This window comes from Lonchura striata, chromosome 1A (genome assembly GCF_050655825.1).
Source record: "Lonchura striata isolate lonStrDom1 chromosome 1A, ASM5065582v1, whole genome shotgun sequence".
Lineage (NCBI taxonomy): Eukaryota > Metazoa > Chordata > Aves > Passeriformes > Estrildidae > Lonchura > Lonchura striata.
In genome coordinates this window covers 20644339-20660989 of record NC_140741.1, presented here as the reverse complement: position 1 = coordinate 20660989, position 16651 = coordinate 20644339, and the positions used below count along the sequence as shown (strand labels likewise).

The window sequence follows — 16651 nt, the reverse complement described above, 5'->3', positions numbered from 1 at the left end:
CTTGGATTGACCCTGGAAGCTGATCTGAGGTGGATATTTGAAGGAATGGAGTGCATCCCTTTGTGTTTGAGATGGACGAGTTGAGGTTAGCTCAGCTCTTTGTAGCTGATACCAGAGCAAGCTGCTTGTTTTGGAGGGCACCCCATTCACAGGAGATTTCACTGATGCCCAGAGGCTTTCATTGATCTGACAGGTGAGCAACAATCAGCAGAATACCTTTGGGTGTGGGAATCCAGTAAACTCCTCAAGAACAGGTAAAACTTGTTCTTTTCCTGCAGTACATTCTGAACCATAGCCCTTATATAGAGAATGAAGTTTAGGCACACTGCTCAGGCTGTTATTTCCTCTTACTTTTGTGCTTTGTAAGCAGAGGCTCAGATGTGCAATATTAAAAGGGAGTTCTGTATATAAATGGCATTATATGCTTTTTTTCTTAAAGTGCTTGCATGCTTTAGGAATAAAAATTCCAATTTTTACATACAACTCGTGATGGCAACTAGGCTTCTAAGGCTTCAAACATCCTGAAAGGAAGAATCCAGGCTTAAGTTTTCTCTTATGACAAAGTTTTTGATGGTTTCTAAACCACTTAATTCAGCTTACTCAATGTCTTGTATCTGGACTCAGTGCCTGGGCTCTCAGGGCAGCTTGCATCTCAGGTTTGTAAGGACAGGACTAGCTCCTCTATTAGTAATTACTGCTGATTAGTTTATGTATTTTTAAAGAATTTCAGCTGAGGCTGAACAATACAGCAGAGTTGCTGAGACCTGGGGATTTTAGCAGATAACCCCTAATTTTTATATCAACTAAGGAGGAAGCATATGGGATTTATCTTGTGAACAAGCCATCTCCAACTTTATTACTGCTGCTAGAATAGCAGATTGCTGCAGCATTCTGCCTTGGAGGCATAACAAGTAAATTATTTCAGTATGAAGTTCTTCCATGCAATTTTGGGCTCTTCCCTCCTAAGTGATGATGTCCTTTCCTTTCTCTTTGTTCAGCACTTACTAAATGACAGATACAGTACAAATACCACCCATCAACTGCTCTCCACTGGTGTGTCCCAGGTCTTTCTCTATTCTCCTTACTTAAGTAGGAACAAGGTTTAAAAATATGCTCTCAGTCTCCCTGGGCACTTTAACACATTGCTTGTTTTATCTGGGTTCCCAGGTGAACTAGGACCACTAACTCAGGCTGTTGAAAAAAAAAAAAAATTCAGCAGAATAAAATCTAGTTGTAACTTATCATATTTATTACAAAAGAAGCTCCAAAATTTCAAACAGTAAATTTTTAATCTTCGCCTCTTTATCCCTAATTTTAGTCTCTCTTTAAGAAAAGAAAAATGAAAAATAAAAAAAAAAAAAAGGAGAACCATATACCAAATCTATAATTGGAGACTTTAATGATAACTTCTAATATTTACTACTTAAAATGCTCACTAAAACTAACATGGCAACTTTAATGAGAAAAATGAGTTCCACATTATGCAAATATTTGCACTGGTGGACCAAGATTTGAATTAATCTAGATTATAGCTGGTGCAAACAACTAAAAAACAAAGTCAAGTTTCCTCCTTGTGTCTGAGACCTTTCTCACAGCTGACTGGGTTGCTCACTCATCAGCTGGGCAAGACCCAACATCCTTTAAGTTATCTCTGAAGGTGGGTGTGACTGCTGCTTTATGTGGGGGCTCTTAAGTAAACTCCTGATCAGGGAGCTGATTAAAGGAATTTCCAGAGCTGGCCTGCTCTGGCTGATGGTGACTATTCCTGCTGTAATGTGAGAGCTCTACTGAAAGGAAAGCATAAAAGGATAAAAAGTATGGTGAAGGAAGCTGTCACCATTATGGAAAATCAAAGCTCAAGCAGAAGTACAGTAGATTCTGAAAACACATATGGGGGAGCTCTCAGAGTGGTGATTTTAAGACCCACTTCAATAAAGTCTGTTAAGCAACTAGTTTTTCTCTCAAACTTGTGTTTTTCTTTTCAGGTATGGGTTATATGGAATTTTCTGAAGGCAGAACTGATGGCTTGATTAGAACAGCAAGAACATAGAAGTACAGAAGCATTCAAAACTTGAGAAAAAATTATCTGCTTTGCTGTGAAACTAAGCTTTGTGCTGGGGAATGAGAAAGGGATGAAGCAAACATCTTGTTCTGGTGTCACTGGCCAATCCCATGCTAATGTTATTTGGAAATAATGTTGTTCTATTTGCTTCACGTAGCTAGGCAGGACCAGCTGGAGTTTAAATTCCCAACCAGAGCATGAGTTTGTCTTCAAGGGGAAAATATTTACCAGTCTCCAGTTAAAGTTACCTCTCAAAGATTTTTTTTTTTCTATCCCCATAAACCTAAACTGGTTTCACTTTATGACAAGAAGTTTTAAAATCCTAAAGAAATTGTACTAAAGGGGAGCCACTGGAGCTGTAACCACTTACACTGTGCACAGAATAGGAAATATTAAGCTGCCAGGCTGCTTTTTTTCTTGCCAAGTCTTCCAAAGTGGTAGGAATGGAGCATCTCTGACCTCTCTGGATAGCTGTTTCTAGCATGGCATCTCTGTGCTGGTAAGAAGTTTTTCCTGATGCCCAACCTGAATCTCTCTGTTGCTCTGTTCCTCCTTGCTTCACCATAGTGGAACAAGTTTGGTTCTATGATCTCTGGGGCTTAGATGCAAATATTTGTAGATTGCTTTACATCCCTGCCAAGCACTTAAGAAATACAGTCCAATAAGCATGAAGAATTTTTAAACAGTCTAAATGTTGTGCTGCTTTATTTCTGGGGAAGAATATGAGTTATAGCTTCAGGCATGGAATTCCTTTAACAGAATTTGAAAATCGAAGGTGTGGTGATTTAATTTTTTTTTTTTACAACTTGAAGTTTTACCACATCATTGTTTATACCAAACTACAAGCTCAGCTTTCACAAAAAATGTCCATCTTCCTCATCACCAAATCATCCTCCTTGCCATCAAAAGCCCTTAAAGAGCTGTTTATGGGGACAGATGTCTCATATCAGCAGACTTTAAAAAAAATACTCCAATCAGACATTATAGTGCACTCAGTAACCAGACAAATGCAAAGAACTGCACAGCACAGGTGTGAGAAAGCTTATCTGTCTCCTTATCTGCAAATCACAAAGGTCACAGATACACAGGTTTGAAAAAGTCATAGCAGGAAGGAGCAGATGGCAAATGATGCAGTCTGGGAATAATCTGCTCAATTCAGCCAAGGTGACAGCCAGTGGCAGGTGAGTGACCTGGTGTCAGGAGGAAACACGAGCGTGCAGGGCTGTCAAATACATTTACCCAGAAATGCTGGAGCTGGGCTCTTTCCATCACCCGTTGGGTACAGTTTCTGAGAAGTATGTTTGGGCAATTAGAGGACTCCAGCAACTGGAATAATATTACTGGAGATGTTTCCCATCAAAGCTCTTTAGGGAATAATGGATAATAAATAAGCACAAGAGCTTAACCATGGCTTTCTTGTCCCTTCAGAGCTTACCTTCTGTGTGAACAGAGTTTCAGTGAGCAAGGCTGAATGTCCTGACGTGTCTCTTGTAGCCCTGGGAGCCACCACTCTGTCAGCACAGCTACTGCTGAAATGGAGAAGGACCTAAACAGATGTACCTGACTTTATTTTGGAAGGAAAATCCTCAAGCCACACCTGAAACATCCTTTGTTTTGAGACCTTCCTTTCCCTCAACCCCGTGGCAAACTTCCTGTGTCTGAGGTTTTGGGTTTTATGGAGGTAAGCAAAGAGTTACTCTTGACTTCACTTCTGAATTTACAGGAGATGGGGCTGACTTTGTGGAAACAGAGATGGGACTGCTGGAGTATTTCTGGTCTCAGCTTTGTCACCTTCAGAGGCTGTGTCCTAAGGCAGAGCAAAACCAGTTTGTACTTTATAGCACGCATGCACATTTCAGCATGCCTGTTGCACACAGGGCATCCCAAAAAAACCTGTAATTGATTTATCTTGGAAGAGGCTGGGAAGAACCATATTTTTCTTAGTTTAGGAGGAGAGTTATTGTTACAGCCCAGAAAGAATGTTGGCAAGATCTTCACAGAAACTCTCCTCTTCTTTTCCTTTCTTACCCTGAAAAAGCAATTGTTAAATGGCATGCATGTAAAAAACTATCCCCTTCCAAAAAGGGGACTCTGCTTAAAGGACAGCAGCATAAGCCAGTGTAAAGTATGAACTATTTCCTGACCTTTTGGTGATGCTGTCAGCAGTCAGTGGGGGGTCTTCTTGCCCAAACCGCAGGGTCTCAAGAATTTCATGTTTTACTAGAATTGTGGTAAAATATTTTTCAGGCTTGAGATGTTACACTGGTTTTTAAATTTATTTTTGATTTGTGTCTACTGAGAAAGAAAAAGTTCTAGCCAAGGTCCTACTGCCAGGAGTGGAAAAAGTGACAGAGCAAAATATGAATTTACCACAGGTGGTTGGTTTAAACATGTGAGAGATCAGGGACCACTGTCCAGGGCTACACCTTCATTGCCTTGGTTTTCTTTCCTGTTGGCAATCAGCTCACTGCTGTTTGCTCAATTTAATGGCTTTTCTCTCTTTTTTTTTTTAAATCCTGTTTAGCAAATCTATATCTGTAACCACTACAGTGGGTGTGAAGAACATGGGGCTGCTTTGTAAAACACAGGTTTTACAAAGTGCCATTTTTAGTGCCTCTTCTTTTATAGTTGAGCATATTATAGACTGTATAATTCACTGTGGCCTATTTATTATCCATAATATTCTCACAATAAGTTAATTACAACCCTAAGGTAATGGTGAATTTGTCCACCTCTCTACAAAACAGCAGAAAATAACTGATGGTGATCAGGAAATCTGTCTTTGGAGGATTTCAAAGGCCTCTGCTCCAGTCTTTCACACCAGAAGACAATCTTCCCTCCACCTCTTTGTGTCATTTCAGCTGTGCCAAATCTTCTCCAATAACACTTTTGCAAGACTATTACTGCTGTCCAAGGCACTGGTTTTTGTCTTCCAGGTTTTAAGTAATTTCAGGTCAAGCAGTAGTACCACTAAAACAAAACAAAAAAACCCCACTACAATGCTGGTGCAAGTATTGATTTGGAAAAAAAGATTCTCTTTTTTATCACCATGTATATATATCATCAGACCTGAGTTTCTCATCCCAGCCTCCCTTTATGTTAAAAACTCCTACCTTTTGTCCATGTGCTTTCAAAACAACAAATATTGTCCTATTATAAAAATAGTATTTCAAGTGTATGTGTATCATATGTTCAGAGCACTTCTTTTTCCCAGCATCAGGAAAGAAAAAATTCATCAAGAATACCTATTTTAATTTTCAGAAAGGCATAATACCTCCACTGCTCTCACTGCAGCATCCTGTGTGCTGCTATGTTGTAACTGCAATGAAAAGGTTGTCAAGGTTCTCCAGCCTTTAAGAATTGTGCAGGATTTAAACTCATACACAGTTTGTAATGGGGCTAAGCCAAATTTCCAGAGTTTTGAGTTAAAACTCAAGGGTGCTCATGTATCCTAAGGCACAGTGTGCTTTCCAGGCAGAGTTCTGATACTAAAACATTACTGATTTATTTTGTTGTTATTCCAATGCAAACACAACTATTCTGCCCGGAACCCATTTTCTAATGGCCTTCATGGGCTTCAGAAAGTTTCTAAATTTTTTGAAAGATGGCTTATCACTTTGGCTTATCACTTATTTTTCTGTGGCTCAGACATGGCTATTTCCCTTTCTTGTGAACACACTGTAAGGATGGATTTTTGAGGGTCAAAATATGTCTTTGAATTTCTCTAGACCTGAGGAAGACTTTAAGTCTCTTACTGAAGTTGCAGGAGGACCCAGATATTTAAGTACAGTTGAGGTAGTAGTGGTGTAAAGAAGAGCAGGGAGGGGATTTTGGGGATCCAGCTCCTTTCAAGGTGTGAGTGGTGATAGTTTGACTCACACTCCTATGGCTGATTACAAATTAGAGCATGCAAAATATTGCTACCATGGGGATATTTGCATTATTTGCTCTAAATTGTAGCTGCTAAGGACATGCCTGCTTCCTCTTTTCTCTATCTGTGCATGGTTAGGCTGGTCTGAGAGAGGACTAAAAAGATACAAATAAGAGATTGGGAGCTTAGGTTGAATAATTGGAAAATTGTTAAAGAAATGTTAAGTTCCTAAACTTGAATTATTTACAGTCACACTGTGTATGGCACTGGTAGATACAGCTGAAAGAAGGATGCAGGCAAATTTTAATTTATGATTCTGAGCCTAGAATGCTTCTAATGCGTATTTTAGGATGTTTTTAGCTCTGAACATGTGAAATAAGACAAAAATAGTTTATTCCCCGTTTATATGCAAACCTATTAATAGATCCAAAGTAAGCCTGTAGAGAAAGGCAAACCCCTGATCTGGGAACAGTGTCTGCACTGAAGCCTGTTTTGGTGTATTTGAGCCAATCTCTCTGCTGGGTTTCCAGTGGGCTGTGCAACACCTACACCAATGTGCCAGGCATAACTCTCATGGTTGCCCCAGGATCTGATGTTCCAGAGCCTGGCCTTGGTGTGCTGTGCTGTTCAGCTCAAATATGCATTTCCTCCAGTCTGATTGCTGTTTCCAGAGCTTTGACTCAGATGATGCCTTAAGGTCATGTTATCTTCCCCATGGGATGGGTCTGGAGCATGAGTCAGGAATGTAAACTGAGGTTTTAACCAGCAGCACTTTAAGTAAAGGAATGGAAGAGCAGCTGCTGGAGTTGGAATAGCTTGGGAAGCACCAGTCCTCCACACTTTGCATGGCTTGTGCATGATTCACTGTGTGACTGCTCATCAGGCCAGCTCCTGAAGCATCCTGTTGAAGCATCCCCCAAGAGGGCTGTCAAGAGACACTGCTGGGCCTTTTGTCCCTCAAGAATAAAGCTAGCAAAATGTTGATGCTCCTGTCAGGCTGGAACCTAGAGGACTGAGCATGGTAATAAACAAAAAACAAACAAATAGGCAGCCTGACTGCCCTTGGCTTTCATGGGCTGCCTTTGGAGCATGGACTGCCAGGCTGAAGAACAGCCAGGGGAGGGCTGGGCTTCTTGTGTGTGGCCTTTGATGGTGCTAGCCCATTTCACCTGAAGTTCTTTTATGGGCCCAGAAGGGGAGATTGAGCCTCTCTTAGTAGATAGCATGTTCTTTCTCAAAAGAAATACCACAAAAAAAAAAAAAAAGACAAATAAGCCCAAACCCTGTGACCATGCACAATATAATGCAATTGTTTTACATAGTTTAATTCTATTTAGGAAAAGAGGGAGAATAAAAAGCACTAATGTTTAGGAGCAGTGACAGTAGAAAATAAGGTAGGAGGATGAATTGAGGAAAGGAATGACTAATTCTCTGGTAATGTCTATAATTTACTACACAATTATCTGTACTATTTAAGAGTTTCTTCTAAAACAATTCTGTGAATGGTTGTACTGGGTTGTGCTTAAGACACAAGACAAGAGGACCTGGGATAAGTTTATTGTCGGCCAAAGACTCTGGGCACTGCTCAGCATGTTTAAATTCAAGGTTTCCAATCTTGTCTCAGGAAGAGAGCAAGTGGAAATGTTCTATTTCCCAGGTCCAAGACTATGGTGAGGATGATTTAATTATTTTTGAGATCTCCAGTGGCCCATGGTGAAGTTTACTGAAAAATACCTATTAAAGAGAGGTGAAAACAGCAGATTCTGGGTGGTCAGCAAAACTGGACAAAGAAATTATTGCAGGAGGCCTCTATTGCCAGCAGGAGCATTACACAGCTTACCTTCAGTAACACTGTGCTGTTGTAGGAAAGTCTAAGTCTCCATATCTAGATTTAATTTAAAAACGAGTTTGCCCTTTTGAAGGAAGAGCTGAGGCTTAAAAATACATTTGCTGCGTCCCAGCCAAGTAGGTTCACTAACAACAAAAAGACCAAAGACAGGTTTTTTGCATTAGAGAGAGCACTTTATTATTTCTCTGCTTTGTTTTCTTTGGAGTCCTGCTGAAATGTTTTTGATTGCATACAAGTAGGTGATCAGTTGTAATAAGGCGTGTCTCGTGTTTCTCATGTTGCTGCCAGGTCTGAGATAATTCTTAGTGACTTTAGAACACTGCTTTGATTTTAAAGGGGCACTATCATAGATTCATTTCAGTTGAAAAAGACCTTTAAAATCACTGCATCAATGGAAACAACCCCAAAACTGCATTTCCTTTTTAAGGACATCTTACTGAGAGGTACACATATATTTAAGAATACCCAACACCATTGCTTGTTTTGTTTCTTAAATAGCATGTGAGTTTAATAAGACTAAATGCATGAGCATTTCTAAAAGCTCTTCTTGATTTTTTAGAATGCAATTCTTCATTCCTATTCTAGTCTGTATTCAGGTTTACTCCTTCTTTATTAATTTTGCCTGCCACTTCTTTTGGGCGATAAAAAGAGACTTGTCCAGGTTTGCTGGTATTCATTCTTTCATGGCACAAGCAGAGTAACTTGGGTTAACAAGTTAGAAGAGAAAGTTGGATTTTAACTGTCTGTTTTCTATCATATTTGAAAAAGTTATAAAAACAATTCCCTCAACATGCGGTGCTGTAAGTTCCCTTTCCCCATGTTGTTTTTGGACCTGCAGTATTTTGAATATGACATCCTACAAAGAATAATAGTATTTTTAAAACCTCCTACTGGAGTGCATTTGATTTGAGTTATTCAAAGCAAATGTGGAGGGCTAACAGCGCTCTGAAAAGGATCAGTGACAGGAAAGCAGCATTGCTTGCTTCCATCCCTGGGGCACATTGTGTCCTGTGTGCACGTGTGGGACTTTCTGGGACTCTTTGGAGAACTCTGGGCATCTGCCAGCAGAATTTAGCTTCCAGATATCCAGAAATATGTTTGGACATGGTGCAGTGGTACAACCCACTGGTTCTAAATTTCTGTTAGGAGCCAGACCTTTAGCCAGGAGTGTTGACATGAAGAGGTGTGGTGACCTTCCCTGTGAGCCCCCTACTCCAAGGATTTTGCATCTCCTTCTGGACAAGAGCAGCTATTCAGCAGTGAGGGTACAGGATGGGCTCTGTTGGAGCAGCAGGGCTTGTAAATACACATGACAAAACATCCATATTGCCATAAAGGTAGCTCACCTCCCCTGATTTCAGAAGAGTAATGCCAGATCACATCTGCTGATAACCCAATATTTATATAAGAATTTCCTACTGGTTTAATGGACAATCTAACACCTTGGGGTTTTTTTGTTGTGTGTTTTTGTTTTTTTTTTTTTTAATTTTTGGTTTTGTTTTTTTGGGGTTTTTTTTGAGAAAAATCTGACTTGCTAAATGTAGCAGAAGGGGTTTTATTTTTAAGTGCTTCTTTAGCATCTCTAGCATCATATAATGAAAACCTGAGCCTTCAGGTCCTCCTGAGTTTTTTTCCCCTCCTGTGACCTATTCCACATGTGCAGGCATAGTCCCAAAGGTATCACATTGCATATAATTGCTGTAGGGAGGATGATCATTTCGAGTAAGAGAATATGAAGCAGGATCAGGTGAATTCCTTAATCAGCACAGAGCCCAGCCTCTTGTGTGTGTCTGTTATTTCAAAAGTAAAGGCAAGACTCCACTCCCTTTATTGTATATAGGTTATCAACAGAATTGTTTTGAAATTGCAATTTTCTTAAAATAATCATTGAAACATCCACAAATAATTTCTCCACCAATGAGCAAAGAATGATGACGTTAAGTTCAGCACAAAGTGTCTGAAACATAGTGCCTTAAACCTAGTGGTTCTGGTTAAAATCCTTTCTGAACACAGTTGTAAAATGCAACAGCCACATGAGGGAGGATGAGAGGAGCAAGGGATGGTAAAATCTATGTGAAATCAGTTTTGCTGCTGTTGCTGATGAAATCTCAAAGGAAAGAGGTTTAAGAATCAGTGAGTCCATGAAAACAAGCAATACAAAAATAGTAATTTTAACTTCATTGGTGCTTTTATAATTCATGTAGTGAAACAGCTTCTTGTGCATACTCATAGAGTCACTCATAGAGTCTGGAGATTCTTATTTAGCTGTATGAAGAAACAAAAGAGTGAAAAACAACTAAGTTCTAAGCAGTGCACTTGATGCTTACCCACTGTAAAAAACTTCTGGTATAAAATAGTCTGAAAAGAATTTGCTTCCAACCAGCATTTCAAACTCCTCTGTATGGAACAAAGGCAGTCATCTGGAGCTCTAACAAGTGGTAAACGTGGATGAAACTTCACCTCAGACATTCTGGAGAATGCATCTTTGGTTATTCTTGTATTGACATTTGTATAGATGTTGATGTACCGATGTTGTCAGTGATAACGAGTGTGATTAGGATTAAAAACTCAAAAAAGCTACTCTCTGGCCACTCGAGTCTTTCTAGAAAACCAGCCCTTTTTTCCTGAGATACTTTGTGGTTCGTGATGGTGACACCAACCCTGTGAAGATGGTTACACTGGCTGCTGTATGGACTCTGTCTTCCCTGGTGCTGTTCTCTGATTCAATCTTTCAGTGAGTTGTAGGCTTTTGTGGTCCGGCTGTTGATGAAATCTGCCTTCTTGAAGTCGGCCTTTGGAATAGACAGAAACAGAAGAAACAGGACAGTTCATTATCTTCAGTGCAATTCTGCAAGGCAAAGCTGGGTCCAGCTGCCCAAAAGCTGAATAAGGAGCCATGGTGGGGGTCTAGGCAGAGTCCTGGGCAGCCACAGAGACAGAACAGGCTCATTTAGTCCAGGGTAGATAAGAGGATAATTGGAATTGCTGAACTCTCTCCACTGACTGTACCAGAAGCCTGTTCTTCCAGCTCAGCTCTACAGACTCCTAACTTTTAGATGACTTAATAGCTGAGATTAACCTAGTTGAGATTAATCTAGCTGAGATTAACCTGTCAGAACAAAGAACACAGGGCAATGCCAAACTGACTCACAATTTTATCAATTTTATATGATCAAGTGGTTTCTGTGGCTTATTAGACTAAAGTTTCAAAAATGTCTGGCCATTAGGTGGTTCTGAAGGTTTCAGTGCCATACCTGGTGTCTCTAGGGGACCAAATTTGCATAGGAAGAGCAGATAATCGGCATTTTTGAAAACAGGTCTGACAAATGTGTCCTATAGACTTTCCTAAACTACCAGTAAATTCATAGAATTCATGCCATCAGGGATATTGCTGTATGGTGAATTCAGGAATGCAGTAGTAAAAAACACCAGAGACAACTAGTTAAGAATTTATACGGCACAATAGCCTTATTCTGGAACACAGATTTTGGGTTTATGGGGCAGTACTGCTAAGTGTGATGCAACACTGGTAAAGTTTATGCTAAGAAAGTTTTTTGGAGCAAATTTCAACCAAAAAAAAAATCTACAAAGAGAAACAGCTGAAAAATAAATGCTAACAGTTTGCTTGAGAACTTGGAACAGTTTTAGGTTATAGGGAATTTGAAGTGACAAATTCTGAACAGCAAACACACAAGGACTGAAAACAATTTGAGATACAGGGTGAAGTAAGTAGGTGGAAGTTATCACAGCTGTGGGTTGAAAAAGCAGGCACAGAGCTGCAGAAGAAACAAACTGGTTTGTGGCAGACTCATGCTGGTCATTTTTTGTTTGATCTGACTATGGCAGTAAATGTTTGCCAACACCTTTCCCAGGGCCTAGGTTTTGTCTGACTAGAGCTGACAGCTGGGCTAGCAGGCTGTGCAAACAAGGAGAACAGAGGTGCTCTGGTTTTGAAGCAGGAAGCTGCCTTGCCCTGCCCTTGTTTTTGCTGCCACTGTGGTTCCTCTGTGCCAGGCTGGTTCAGCCAGTGTGGATGGGCACCTACTCTGCATCCCTTCCCACCACCTGACTCTTCTGGCAGGCAGCAGCAATGCTTTTGACAAGCTTTGCCAGTGGATTTAAAACCACAGTGGGAGAGAATATAAGCACAGAGAACCAAAAATTAAGGCCATGTCTTACTTACACAGGCTTATCTACATGTAATAAGAAAACCAAATTCAGGGACCGCTTAAATCCTATAATAGGTTGATTGTTAAATGTATAGGAGTGCTAAGGGCCCCAGAGGACAAATGAAAGGGTTTGGCATCTCAAGGAACAGATTATTTTTCTTGTGCTTACCTTTTTGTAGGCACTGTGGAGATCAGTGTGTGACCACAGGGAGTAGAGGAGGACTGAAGCAGCCCTGCTGGCTTTGCTGAACATATTGCTGCCATTTTGCAAGAATGATAAAACATATTTAAATTCCCACATCATAATCATGGTGCATGCACAGACCTCAGCAAACATAACCTCACAGCATTTGTTTTATCTCTTTAAGTGCTGGTATTGTAGCATGTTTCAGGCTGTCCTTATTACTGAAACAAATGAAACTTGACTCCATGCTCCATTCATTCTGCAAATTTAGGGAGAAATCAGGTGCTCTGTATCCTACATCTAACAGCAGCTATCATATTGTGCATTTTCAGCTGAGGAAAATAACCTCAGCACAACAACCATTCGAAAGAATCTTTCCAGTATGTAAAATCTCATGTTAGACAGGATTTAAACTATTCAGGTCCTCATGAAGCCTCCTATACTGAGATTGATTTCCTCTTTCATTCTCTAGAGAGAGCAAGGCAAACAGAATAATTATTTGTATTTTTAAAACATTAATTATCTTTGGAGTAAATATTGATTGCACTTGTTTACATATTAAAGAAGAACTAATTTCTGTTCTTTAAAATTCCAACATATTATTTTAAAAATTTATTATTATTATTATTATTAAAATCTGTTCCCTAAAATGCCAGCATGTTATTTTTACGTACAGATCTACAAGTTCTGCAAAGTGTATCCCTGCACTTTATTGCTAAAGTTTATCAGGGCTGTGTTACAATGAACAGGAAAGACATTTTGGGTACAGATGAGATCTGATGATCACTACATATGTATCAGAATACAGATAATGTGGTGCAGTTTTCTTCTGAGGAGTTATTTAAAATGCTGGGACCTGGTGAGTTTAGCTATGGATGGGAGAGTTGTCTCAAGAAATCTTTCTGTATTTTCCCATCGGTGCAATTCCATTCCATCCTTGTTTGGGCTGTCCTGTACCTTGAGATGAAGCGTTTTTCCCACCGAGCGGCAGCGGCTGCAGTTTATTTTTTGCCTGGGGGAGGAGGGAGGCTGGTGGAGGCCTTACCTGTCATTCATGCTGATGGCAATGACCTTGGGCAGGCCCTGGGCGCTGAGGAGCAGCCGGGCGTTGTGCGAGCTGCGCTGGGTCAGGTTGAACAGGGTGTAGCAGATGGACGCCGTGGTGTCACAGGCAGCCTCGCAGCCTGGCACACACTCGGGCAGGGCTGACACCAAATCGGGCAGAACTTCTCTGGCTGCAAGGGGCAAGAGAGACAAGCAGTTCCATTACTAACAGGAGCAGATTTGCCTCATTCCTCCCGTTTTCCCTCAGCAGGGAGCTGTATGCTCCCACCAGGCAATCATGCCTTCCTACCTGCACTGCATCCACCACACTGCACAGGACAGCCTGCAGCTTGCCTCATGCACAGCCCATGAGTAGCTCATGTGCTGGACTAACTCACCAGCTGCAGGCTCCCACTTCCCTCTTAGAGATGTTTTATATTAAATTTAGGTTCATTTTGCTTGGTAAGTTTGGATAAATGTAGGTTCATTTTGTTTGATAAATTCAGACCCTTATAATCTAGAAAAGAATGTGCCCACTCAAATGTTTTCCTTTGGCCAAAGCTTTTCTTTTTGGCATTTGACCTGAATTCACACATGCTTTCAATCAAAAACAACATCTTTTGATAGAGAAAATGTTCACCTGAAATTTCCCCAGTCCTCTCTTATGGGTAGAGCAAAGAAACAACTGTGAATGTGCAAGATGAAGCACTCGCCCCCAAAGCTTTGCGCTATTCTGTCTTTCCCTCACTCTCATAAATTATGTTTTCCTGATGACATCCCAACTTCTTATCAATTTAATTGCTTCCCTTTCAGGGGGATTCAACACCTGTAATTGCCAACACCATATGAATTATCCATTTGAAATGAGCCCAACAATGTTATAATATTTTCATTAATAGGGAATGTTCTTTAGGGCTCAAACAAGGCCCAGGAGACTGTTCTGCAGAATTCTCGAGGTTCATCTGCCCCATGAGATTTCCCCTTTTCCCCTTAGTGGGAACACAAAAAAGGACAACAAATTATATGAATACATTTTATCCTGTCAGTAGGAAAAAGTCTTAAATACACAATAAATTGAAATAAGAATACTCAGAATAGAAATGGCTTTTATTTAGAAATTAGATAATTTAAAAATAATTAACTATTTTTTCAATAGCGTCTTATAGCTTCCATTCTCAAAAAAATTTGCAGGAAAACTGTGTGGGCTGCAAACTTCTAAAGCTTTGTGTCTAAAAAGAGAGAGTCTGATCTTTGCTAGAAGAATTAGAGATGTTCTGTGACTTCTTGCAAAGCACCTGTGGCAGCACAGAACTCGGCAATCTTTGAACAGAAGAAAAACTCCCTCTCCAAATCTGTGTAGAATGTACTTCAATGATGTATTTTTGAAAGTAACAACAATGGAAGTATCTGAAGAGGAATACCCAATATAGTGAAAACTTTGTTTAGGCAAAACTCTTTATTTTAAGCCCTGTACAGAGACTGCAAGTATCCAGTGAAAAACCTACTCACAGATCATTTTTTTTTTTTTCCACGCATTTCTTTTTTTCAAAGCAGGAAACTTTGATGTGAAGAGAGCAGAGCAAGCTGTCAGTGTTTGCTCACCTATGTCGTTTTGCAGGGAGGTGTTTCGGGACAGGTTCCTGAGCAGTGAGACCGCTGTCCTCTTCACCGCGGGGTGGCTGACGTGCAGCATAGCTCGGATGCCTGGCAGCCCGTTCGCCTTTTGAACAACAGTCCGGGCCACTGCAAATGGCATCTGTGGAAAGGCACTTCTGTGTCACTGCCACGAGTGCAGAGCCTCAGAAAAAGCCACACACAGCCAGCTCTCTGCAGCAGTTTAAGCATATTTCAAATAGTTTTAAGCCAGAGTTACATATGAGTTGCAACAGGAAAGGGAGGTGATAAAAAAGAAGTTGCAAGCCCTCTTTCTCCCAGGTACTCTTTGGTTAGTTCCTCAGACAGACATCATTAGTTTCCTTAACACAAATGTGATCTGCTGTTGTGTCAGAGCCCTCCTCTCTCCACAGGACTGTCTTCCACAAAATGAGTTTTTTATTGCTTTTAACATCTGCTCATCCCTCACTGTGTAATGAATTAGCAAACTCCACACATGGAGATGCACATAGAGGGAGAAGAAGAAGACCCCACTATCTGCCAAGCAAGGAAAAGCAGCACTGCTGGTTACGACTTTCCCTTCAATGTTCATTTTCCTTCACCATGTCAGTGAGCCAGTGACTTGTCAGTGCTTATTTGAGCTCAGCTGCACTGCAGCCCTGAACTCAATGCATTCACATAAAGAACTAAGTGAAAAGAAAAGGAAAAAAGCTGACTTACTGGTCCATTGCCAGCTGTGAGGTTCTGGAGAGCTCCCAGGGATGCCTCTTGGGTGTAGTTTCTGGTACTCTTTGCTATTAAGGAGAGGTATATCCTAATCAGTGTAGAATGCCAGAGCGATTCAACACCTTTGGGATTGCTCTTTTCCTCAGGAAGCGGGGTGTCCTGCTGCTTCTAAACATGTCAACAGATCAAGCCTTTAGAAACAGTGACCTCTGTAGCTTAATGCACCACAAGATGAACTAGCCATTTTGTAACTCTGCATGACCAGGTTATTTAGAGGCTGTCCAGTTCTGAGCTCAAATAATAATGTGCAAAATTTCAGTATTTCATGATAGTGGCCAGTCCATCCAGTGGAGTATTCCTCAACTATTAAAACATTTGCTATGTCAGTGCCATCAGCAGCAGCTGAACAAGAGAATTGGTGTCAAGAAGGACTACCAATAAATTTGCATTTTTGGGGCAAGGAAATGTCACTCTACCAGATACATCAGTAACAGATCGTTAATTAGATTAAAGCCTTATTCTTTAGAGGTTGCTACAAGTTAATAACCAAATTAGATGTAACAGTTCATGTACTTTACCTCTTTTACTTTTCTGCTCCGTGTTCCAAAACAGCCTGGTGTTTTATCATTGTTAGAAATATTTCTTCTTTGCACATATATGCTCTGGGCATAGCTCTCAGGGAGCTCTAGCTCTAGCTGGTAGGAAAGATTGTGAAGAATACACACACAGTTCTCTGTGGCCTAAAATAACAAAAGAATAGAAATTAAAAGCTGTGGCATATGTTGAAGGGACATGTACAGACACGGGAAGAGATTTAGTTTTTGCATCTTCAGTAACTGACTGCAGAGTTTCTGATGCCTGATGGAAGAGCCAGGCTTCATGCCAGTGATCCACCAGCCTGCCTTTACACTGAGAAATGGAACATGCCCTGGGATGTTCCTGAGCCCAGCGGGCAGCTGGCACACAGGATGCATTGGGAGTGGGGTGCATGGCTGCTGGAAACACTCCTGGGACATAAGAGCTCCTCCTGAACATAAGAGCTCCTGAACTGTGCCTGGGAATTGTTTGGGCGAGTGCTGCTTGACACAGAAGTGTGCCAAGAAATGTTTAAGGGCTTAGGAGTAAAGATGGT

General features: G+C 40.7%; 1 protein-coding gene across 1 annotated transcript in view; it reads right to left on the bottom strand.

Annotated features, from left to right (window-relative positions):
* Positions 1–7933: 7933 nt before the first annotated feature.
* PKP2 (plakophilin 2) overlaps positions 7934–16651 on the bottom strand; it is a 38522-nt gene continuing 29804 nt past the window's right edge. The window contains exons 8-13 of the mRNA XM_021548332.3: positions 16098–16259; positions 15514–15687; positions 14782–14935; positions 13181–13370; positions 12121–12208; positions 7934–10574 (exon numbers count right to left, since the gene is read on the bottom strand). Coding sequence (XP_021404007.2) covers positions 10506–10574; positions 12121–12208; positions 13181–13370; positions 14782–14935; positions 15514–15687; positions 16098–16259 — 837 coding nt within the window. The 3' untranslated portion in view covers positions 7934–10505. The remainder of the gene's footprint in view (positions 10575–12120; positions 12209–13180; positions 13371–14781; positions 14936–15513; positions 15688–16097; positions 16260–16651) is intronic.